Here is a 10,429-nt window from a genome sequence, read left to right on the forward strand (position 1 = left end):
GTATTCGATCGTGAAATTCAATGTGACAAATGATACTTATTTTTTCGTAATAAAGAAAGTAATAGATAATACACACTACCAGAACATTGTCACCTATTTTACATCCACAAATTGATAGCTCACATAGAAGCTGAAACTAATCCTTCCTTCAAAGCCCACCAAATCTTTCAGTAAACCTTCAAACATGAGTCAGTCGTTTTTTGGATACAATAATAAGGGTATTAAAAAATATTGATTAATCATTTATTGACTATTGATACCGCGCATCACCATAATAATCGATGTCAACACATCCGTTCGATTGTCGATGGGACCCTTCATTGCCGAGAGACCCTTCGTGTTGGCGAAATGAAAAATTTGCATTTTACCAAATCATGGAGAAATGACACAGCTGCACAAAGGAACGCAGAATGGATCAAAGTCTAAGTCAAGAGCCTATCAAAACAATATGATGAATAATGTTGTTTGGTATCAAATTTATTCACATTGTAATGCATGGCAAACGAACATCACGTTCAGTTTAGAAAAATTAATCTTTAATACTGTTCTAATTGCATTGTTTGAACTTTATTCACTCTTCTTTTAGCATTTGTTAACGTTTTATCCTCAACATATACCTTGGATGTTAAGATGATTGCACTTAATTGTAACTTATTTTTGGCTTGTCCTGTTGTGTGATTATTTTATAGTCTTTTTTATGTTTACAATATATTATGTGTCTTATATGTCATGCTTTTAAGTGTCTTTTCTCTTTGGTTTTATTATATCGTATTCCCTTTAAAAATGACCATTTTGACTTTTAACTTTTAACAATTTCTAAATTTGTAATTAGTTTTTTTGCGTTATTCTCGTATTCTCTCGTTCCTTCTCGTTCTCCTCTGTCCTTCATTTATACTAATGTCTTCCCTTTTCTCGTGTAATATCTATTTGCAACCTCGGGGTTATACTTTACAATCGTTTAAACTTTAAACTACAGCTTGAAGAGGTGTTACTACAACCAATCTGGGTTTATCTTACATATCACCTCGATCTTTAAGCTGCTCTAAGCGGTTCTTACTGCAGTGTAGTATCTTGTGAAGTGGATACCAGAAAGGCTAGTATTGAAGCCTGTTCTAAAATTGAATACGTTCAACGTTATTTTACTAGGGTCGCTTTGCGTCATTTGATTGGTCCTACACAGTTGACACTTTATGAAACACGGCCTCAGGATATTGGTATTTATTCGTTAAGTTAACGTCGCCACGTGAGGTCAAGCATGTTCCATTGGTGGGCTTTATTACTGCGTCTGATAACGCTCCTGATGTTCGTTCGTTCATATGTTTTTATGTCGCTTCCTTCGTCTTCGTGATCCTTTAGCAATGGAGGCACGTCTTACTCTCAACACTCATAATGATCCTCTGCTATCCTTGTTCAGAATCACTTTTACTATTTATTTTATTTTAATTTTTCTCTCAATTATTTTCGCTAATGTATTTCATCCTCAAATAAAGGCAAATTAATGAATTAATAAATTTAAATGAATTGGGTAAGAAACATTGTAAAAAAAGAATAGATTAAAGCTTTTTTAAATTTAACGTATTACTTTTTTAGTGTGTGAAAGTGTTTCAACACTCACGAAGAACTGGTAATCAAACACTAATTATGAATAATTACCCTATTGTGACCTTTTTTGAATAACATTAGTAATTAGTATTAGTAATCACATTTTTTCATTTTTGTTAATTTGTTAACTTGTGAAACATTATTCATTACTTAATGTTTTAAGTAACGTAACAATATTTTAAATAATTACTAACGAACCGATTGGCTTTCTAATAAAAAAATTTAAATTTATTTAATAAGATAATCTAAAACTTTGATAAAAACGTAACATTATTTCCACCTTCTCCAGAAAAGTGCAACAAATTGGGAAAAGCACTGCAAACGGAAATTATGGCAACTCCAGAGAAACTTCACATATCACACTTACCAGGCGGTAAAAGAACAGTAGAACCAAAGAACTACGGATTGCACTAGATATACGGAATGTCCTGCTGGATCTTCTACGATGTATAGTTGTGAGTATAATGTTGGCCTATTGATCAATCGCTAGCCGAGCGTACAACATTTTCCAACAACACTGAACAATCACACCAACTACCACACACACATACACACCCACACATACACTATGTCCCGGAATGTCCTGGCTTGTGTGGTGATGCTTCTTAGTAACAATTGCTTGCCGTTCCGATTGACGTTCCGCGTGCAATTGATGCTCGAGCGCATGTTGTACGGCTTGTCGACTGAGTTTTTGGGGTTTGACCTCCGACCAGACGATCCTGGTCGGTCTGATCGAATCTCCATCCCCTGCCATGACAGGAGACCAACCGCCGCTTCCGAGTGTATACACTTATCCCTTCAGTACAGTGACATGGTGCCATTTTTAAAAGTAGGTGTGGTTTCGGAACCGACCGATATTGCACCGCGCATGCCTTCTGCTCGATACCGTTCCGCTGTTACCTTTGAATGATAAAGGATATTGAGGGAAAAAACAACGGTGAAGAATGATTCAGTATTAACATGACGGCAGTGACTTTCTGCCCGCGTCCAAATTGCTTTGTTGTGTCCGAAACTAGTGGAACTGGGGAAGCGAGTGCAAAAGGATAATACTAGCACACACTCACACGGATTCACTTGTATCAAACGGTCAGACGTCAGGGGTTCGTACAAAAGGACACCGATTGCTCTGCCAAACATGGCAGAAGAAGCGACCATCGGGATCGTCCGCTCAATGGGCCGCATGTGTGGCTCCTCCCATGGCAAAAGGCGCCGAGTGATAAGGTGCAGGCTGTATTTTTCGAGCTGGTGGTTTCGGTAAGAAGTATCCCTTTTGCATAATTTAGTCCTCACAAACAAATGCTTTCTCATCATAGCGCCATGTTCCGTTTGTAGGCGCTGAATGGATATGAAATTTGTTTTTCTAAGCCATATGGTAGTAGCAAGGATGTGAGAAAAACAGGCTTCAGTGTATACTTTCTTTATCACCGTAAAGCAGAGAATTAGACACTTAAAAAGACACATTCTTAAAGCGGCACAGCCATGACATAGAACAAAAAACAAAATAAATTATACAATTCACCCTTTCATTACGAGTATCCATCCGAGCATTACGAGCTCAGATGGATCTTGCCAATCGGTATAAAGCTTGTTAGGTTGGCGAACAGAGTAGGATTGGAATTGGTAATGAAAATAGAGCTTCTAAATGACCAGAAGAGAGATTCATTCCTCCAATAAGTTATGGAGTTATTGATCCCTCAAGCAACCGAAGACATTTTGATGGTGTTAATGTTTTGTTGAGATGTTGTTTCCTTAAATCTTATGACCGAAACATCATTCTGACGATGCTACGACTCTAAGAATGAATAACGTAAATGAGAAATAAGCTTTTTCTCATTTCAGAAACTATAAATAAAAAAAAGAACAAAACAATAAGTGAGCTAAAGTGATCCAAAATAAATGAAGAGGAGTACATTTTCATGAAACGTTTTATGTGAGTCGGTTGTTTTTTATACATATTTTATAATGTACGATATTCTAAACACTCTAAGGCAGGCATGATCAACCTGCGGCCCTCAAGGTGGTTTTATGCGGCCCGGGAATCTAGTTTCAAAGTTTCAAACCAAAAGCTCAATTATATAAAATGTTAATAAGAACTAAAAGTGCAAAATACCCGGTTAATACAACACTCAAAAATAATTTAAAAATCCTTTTAAATTCTAATTCAGCTATCAAGAATCCAGCAATGCGTCTAGTCCGAAACAGACCGGATAAAAGGAACTTTACTACATTCATTATTACATCAATGTGGCCCGCAGCTCTATAAGGTTGCTCATCGCTGCTCTAAGACGTCTTTTCTAAGTAAATATTATAAAGTGCGCTTAAATTGCCTCGAAGCCTCGAAGAACTGATCTCTTTATTAGACAAACACTGCCCGACTCCTCTATATCAGTGCAAAAAGAAGTTTACAGCATTCTTAACTATGAATAAGCTTTCTTTAGCTATTTTTAAAATATCGTTAGAAAGGGACATCCGAGACTTGTGGCTTGTAACATCATCTTGAAGGACAATAATCCAGATACGTACGAACGTTTGGTGATTGTTTTGGCATCCACGGGATACAAATTAACGAGATAAAACACCAAAATATGTGTGGCGCTGGCAGTGACCCTGCTAATATACATACATCGATTAACACAACTACAGATTGTACGCTAGAAGTCTTCCAAAACTTAACCTAATGCTGATTTTATTTTAATTTTAAGACAAGAGAAATGATGTCGAAAAACGAGCTAAGGTAAAGGTAACCATTCGATCCAGCTACAGCTCGAGGAAACCTTCCCACAGAAAATATTTGTATATTATTATTATTAATTTTATTTTCCGATGTTGAGTTTCATAATAATTACATTTACATTTATGTTCTCACAATGTGTTGTGTATGTGTACATGTGTTGGCGGTATAGTCAGCCACGTGTATGGTTTTTGCTTTTACCGTTAGAATTAATCTAAGATAAATTTTACGAGAGCGAAAAATATAGTTCCAATACTAGCTAAATTTAAATACTACCCATCACCAACCTAATATTAATTTATCCCAACTTAATTTAATTAAGCCTAACCTAACCCTGTATGAATTCATGTATGAAAGAGAAAAGAAGAAAAAAATATTTGAACTTAATTGTAATCTAAACTACATTTGAGGCGATTTCACGTATCGGCCTATGAACAGAATAACTGCACTTTTTTAGAAGTTTTGCTCTTTGCCTCATTCCTGAATTTCCTCATCAATTGGGGTTACTTTGCAAAGCGCATACAAATCTGCGTTTCACGTGTAACGATCACAATTTGTAATCATCCGCAGCATCTTGTTCAGCATTATCTGAACTCTGTGGCAGAAAATATTTGTTGTGAAGGTCGAAGCTAAAAGGGTACAAAATACAATTAACGGTCTCATTACATTCATATTTTACACTTTTACATCTTTTGTAATTTCGCAATCGGTTACCTCACATTGCAGCCGAATGATTATTGCTTTTAATTACTATTACTAGTATAATCGTGGCAGTTTATCAACGTTATAATTAGTAACAATACTGTTTGCTGTCTAAATACAGTCACTTTCGGATTTGGTGTTACGAAAATTAAATTTCCTTGAAAGCTTTTGTTATGTTTAATAAATATCTTCATGTATATTTTTTCCGATTTTCTCAATTGGTTCCATACTATACATTCCTTTTTTTGCGTAAATATGTAGATCAGTACAAAGCGTTTTATGGTTGTTACGGAAAAACGAAGAGATGGAAAACCCACATCCATGAGCGGTTTAGGCAGAAAATGAGTAAGAGATAGTTGTAAAGCCATGAAACGTGATTATTACTATGCTTTGTGTTCGACACTTTGAATGTGGGGAAATTAAAACGTTTTTTTTATAGAATTGTTCCTTCTATTAGTTCCTGTCTTGTGTGTCTGAAAGACGCTGGATTAATTTAAGCCGTTTAGTTGCATGGAATAGATCAATTTGAATCTTCGCTTTCTTACTTGCCTCGCCTTGTGGCTGTGGCTATGTGTATTGTAATATCCATAGCTGTATTATCAGTCCTGTGTGTGGGAGGCACATGGTACAGTGTTGGTTTGCCGTGTATTACCGACTGTTCTACTGATTCGGTCTAAACGTTTCCTTGGCAAAATTGTTCATTTCCACACATGCACTAATAACGATATTGTAACCCACGTAACTCGAAAAGCGAAAAGGAATGGGAAGTAATAAATTTATATAGATAGATTAATAGAAAAACAGCGATAGGAAAGGAGCAGGTAGTGTGGAGAGTGTTTGTAGAGATTAGTTACGTTCATTAATTGATTTCAACGAGAGCGGCTTAAACTTAACTAAAGCAACAGCACTAGATGTGAGAAATCAAAGCAACGACTGTTCGACCAGAATGCGCTCGAAACCGGGCGGTGGCCCATACGCAAAATTGTCCAGCACAATATCAAGGATTGCACCATCGTCAACGAATAGACAGGGATGGACGGTTCCGCGCACGTTCAGCACCGGCACATTCAAATTCTTTCCGTTCAGGTAGAAATTTAGCTCCACATGATCGTACGCGACGCCTATCGTGTCTCCTTCCTGTGGCAAACCACTGTCCGCGCCAGTAGTACTACCGGGCGCAGGAAACGCCGGTGCGGTAACGGATGCAAGTTCGCCTGGTACCGTGCCGGAGGTGATGGTGTGACCGGGTGAATTCTGACCCCCGTTCGGTACACCAGCACCCTTACTGGCATCCAAGCGGTAGATAACATCGCCACCGTGTAGCACGAGATGGTTTGAGTTGAGACACCACGATTCCCGGTCCTTCCCACCGACCGATTGATTCAGGTCCGTCTGGTGCGTAGCAAGCCCGATCGACCAATGGCCCGATTGTTGTAGTTTCACTTCAAAGTAAGATTTAGACTGGACGAGCGGTGCATTCGCTAACACACCACCAGTTCCACAGGCTCGCAATCCGTTCTTAATTATAACCACTTCGTGACCTGCAAGTGAACATTGTGAGCAACCATCAATGAGAAGAGTTCCCCTAATGCCGCACTGCTACTCACCCATATGTGACGAGTCCAGTTGCACTGGGTTAGATGTTTTCGTGATGTGCACGGACTGTGCCGGCAGCACGCCGTTCAGGCAACTCTTCAGACAGCAAAACATTTCACAGCCGTGTTTAGGAAGGATGAAGATTGTTTCCGTTTTATGAATGAGGTACAGTTCGTGAACTACATCGCCCGTTTTCTCCCGTTCGCCAGGGGATTGAAAAACGGAACAGCTGGAACTGGCACACAGCTGTGGATGCGACGCTACAAATGTTTTGTTAGCCAAACTTGTTAGCGAATGGTTAATTACTGTGCGTATTGAACATGCTTTTCACTTAACCAACACGCAAAATGCCTTTATTCCGATGCTAAATGTGGGTATAGATTTGTATGAATAACGTTTGTTAATATTTATGTTTTGTTATTATTTTTTACTTTCTGTATGTGTCAAATGCGTGACATTTTCGAAGTTGGAGATATTTCGAATGCTTCGTTCGAAAACGTCACATTCCTACCCCTGAAGAAGTAACGGAGTTATTGTTATGCATAAGCAAACTTTATTCGCGGCGATATTTTACATGGTTTAGTAAATCTTTTTATCAATAAATATCTTTTCCCGCGGTCATGAAACAGTAATACAATATAAACAATATCTACGGCTGTAATTGTCACAGAAAACTACCGGAAAATCGTGACGAATTTCCGGAAACCCCAGCGTTCCCATCAGTTTTCCAGTAGTATTCCTTTGTAGTTTTCCACTGGTTCCCAGGGGTTCTTTTTGGATTTACTTAAGTTGACACAGTTCTGAATAATGAAGGAATTCCCAAAACACTTATTTTGTACATCTGTATTGTTTACAACGAGAGTTTAAAATATGTTTGGTTTGCTGGTTGCCCCCGTAGTCGACGTACACGACCCCATCATGCTTGTTGCATGCAGATCGTGTGAAGTGATGTAAGGTGAAAATCCTCGTATCCTCGTGGTCGTATCTCATGGCACTCGTGTCTAGAGAAGACTAGAAGAGATTTTCATAACACACACTTACTTCTTTCCATTTTGTATATTCTCACGTATCAACATAAACACACCAATTATTCGCATTTTGGTATAAACATGGCCCGGGTATGACAATGTTAGACAGTTTATTTTTCTTTAATAAATGTGTGTTTAATAGTCGATAATATTCGTTATCAAGAATACCAGTACGACGAATATTTGCAACTACAGAGTTCAAACCGCCAAACCAACGCGCCTATACACCGTGGTCAAAATTCAACTTTAATCGTTCCGACCACGCGTAGAAAGCAGAGCAACAAAAACTCCCCAACTTGCTTGCATCGTAGAAGAGCTGATAATTTTTTCTTTTACTTTGTATAGCATTCTTTGTTTTTATTATACTTTATATGTATGTATATTAGTCTTCACAGAATGATACGCCTTTATGTTTTGACGCTAACGGTAGGAAAGGGTTCATTAAATTCGATTTCGTCTCATACATCGATGTTTAGAGGGGTGTTTTTTTACGCGTCAACCGCGGATGTTTGTGTTTCGGGTTATCACTTGCACACGAATGCATTCTCTGCGGGCCTATATAATCGTTCCTCAACCGCCACAATTAGTAAGGATGTTTTACAAAAGAAAAAAAAGATGAAATCTAGCATAAAGCATCTTAGAAATATAAACCTTCCTATTTGTACACCGAGATCGTTTAAAATAAAATTGTCTGCTTTAATTCGCTAGAGGACAATTCGAACCTTCTTCGCTGCAAATTAAAAATTGATAGTGTGTTCACCCTTTATAGGGATATGGTTATTTATTTCCAAAAAACAAATACAATAAACAAACTATCTATATAGCTAAAACCAAAAAAAAACTTAATCGTGGAGGCTATCGCGTTCTTGACGCTCGTTCATTCTTTTCGTTCGTTTCGTTCAAATCTTTTTAAGTAGCTATACAATTAATCACTGTCATCTGTTTAGCTCGCTTTCTCTTACTTTCTCTCTCTCTCTCTCTCTCTCTCTCTCTCTCTCTCTCTCTCTATCTCTCTTCCTTTCTCTCCTTTTCTCCATCTCTCTCTCTCTCTCACACACAGTTTCTCGACATGCGCAACCGCAGAGTAAATAAATAAGTGTCATTAAATTAAGCGATCACCTCCAGCGTGTGTACGCATCTCGGAACAGTTAAATCAAGCTCTTCATCCCCCAAGATCATGGAACATATTGACGTCCACGTGTTATGTTTGTTTGCTTATTCGTTACAATTATAATCGCTAATCTCACAAATGGAATACTCAGGGACACACTTGCTTAATGGATGGATCCCTGTGATTTCCTTTGTATCCTTTCGAAGGATAAACGGTCACGTCTCTAAGTATATGTGCACAAACATGCACACGGCTAGCAAATAAACACACAAGAATCATGCGTACACATACAATATTAGCTTCTGGATGTATATGTGTGTGCATGTATGCTTTTCCCATGTTTTATCAACGCTAGAAGTGAAAATAGTATTTAAATAATTAGTGGTAGGACTTTTGATTATTGCTATAGTTAGCTTAGTAGTGTTTTGTATCTTTTTTTCTTCTTCTTGTAAAGTGGTTCCTTTGGACCGTTCGCGTATGTATAAATGATGCGCATATACTTTTGTGTTGTGTTATTCGTTTGTTACAGCGTCGTATACAATGTGTGTTTTAGTAGATCAAACCATCCCGATATAACAACTGATTGCAGCTCTTTGTTTTCTTCATATAACCGACAGGTAGCATAAAGATATTCTTTTTCCTGAAGCATAATCTTGTTGCTGCCTTTCTATGCGTTAGTTTCTACACACCAACAACAGTGGTAATAAGCACATCGAGGTTTATCATTTTTTTTACAATTTCTACCTTCCTCAGTACACCATTAAACCTAGTGATTGCTTTTAGCAAAACTCATTTATAATACTTTCTTAAATGCAGTTTTGTGGGGCTCGCTTTTTGTGCCGAAGGGGGGATGTTTTATAGCTAGATTTTATCTCGCGCACCTCGGGAGTACAGTGGTACAGCATCTTTTCTGTACCTCCTTTTTGTTGCGCTATAGAACATTGTTCAATAGATACAGTTTACATACCACAGCGTCAGATTTTATCAGTGAAATTGTGTCCAGTTTTGGTATCGCGAAGGTGAACAAACAAAAGTCCGCATGTGGAATGTATCTCTCTCTCTCTCCTTGCAAATTACATTTTCTTCCATCGGTTGAGTCTCGTTTTATATTTTTACATTAATACTAACTATACAAACATTGAGACTGTTCTGTCTCACGAAAACTAAGTGTGGCTTTGTGGAGAGAGATGGAAACATTGTGAAATCAGCTTTCGATAAACAAAATCCTATACCTTCGCCTAATCAGTACACACAAGATGGAACCATCAATGGTCGTCGGCTTTAACTGTATAGGTGCTGGGCAACGAGCGCTGACAACAAGATGACAAATTTTTCAAGTGACAAAAACAGCTTGTCAACTGCGAAAAATAGTTTTTTTCGTGGCCGTGCACACATTTGTACACTTTGTCAAAACATAGCAACCCATGATTGACAAAATCTTCATCATCTTCAACGTACACGAAAATTCAACGCGATGGAAGCAGTTTTACAGTAATTTAGGCTTTAAATTAATTAATTAAGATGGTCTGTGTCCTTGCAGGGATGAAATACAGTTAATTCAACAAATGAAAACACCGCAATGGTCAGCAATTCACGATATATGAACGTCAAAATTTTGTCAACTTTTTGTCACCATTCTTGTCAACATTTTTCGTGGAT

General features: G+C 37.8%; 1 protein-coding gene across 1 annotated transcript; it reads right to left on the minus strand.

The window, feature by feature from the left end:
* Window positions 1-5,182: 5,182 nt before the first annotated feature.
* LOC125761239 (SPRY domain-containing protein 7) lies at window positions 5,183-7,318 on the minus strand. Its single transcript, XM_049422183.1, has 2 exons — window positions 6,643-7,318; window positions 5,183-6,576 (listed from the first exon to the last, which is right to left on the minus strand). Exons 1-2 carry the CDS (start codon window positions 6,743-6,745, stop codon window positions 5,957-5,959), a joined length of 723 nt encoding a protein of 240 aa, XP_049278140.1. The 5' UTR covers window positions 6,746-7,318; the 3' UTR covers window positions 5,183-5,956.
* Between the last annotated feature and the right edge of the window lie 3,111 nt (window positions 7,319-10,429).

Source organism: Anopheles funestus, chromosome 2RL (assembly GCF_943734845.2).
Source record: "Anopheles funestus chromosome 2RL, idAnoFuneDA-416_04, whole genome shotgun sequence".
NCBI classification, from domain to species: Eukaryota; Metazoa; Arthropoda; class Insecta; order Diptera; family Culicidae; genus Anopheles; species Anopheles funestus.

Excerpts from the sequence above, each read along its gene's own strand:
- LOC125761239 (XM_049422183.1), bottom strand. The coding sequence starts at position 6,745 with ATGTTTTGCTGTCTGAAGAGTTGCCTGAACGGCGTGCTGCCGGCACAG. Across the intron at positions 6,577-6,642 it reads ACTGGACTCGTCACATATGG|GTCACGAAGTGGTTATAATT; the intron begins GTGAGTAGCAGT and ends GTTCACTTGCAG.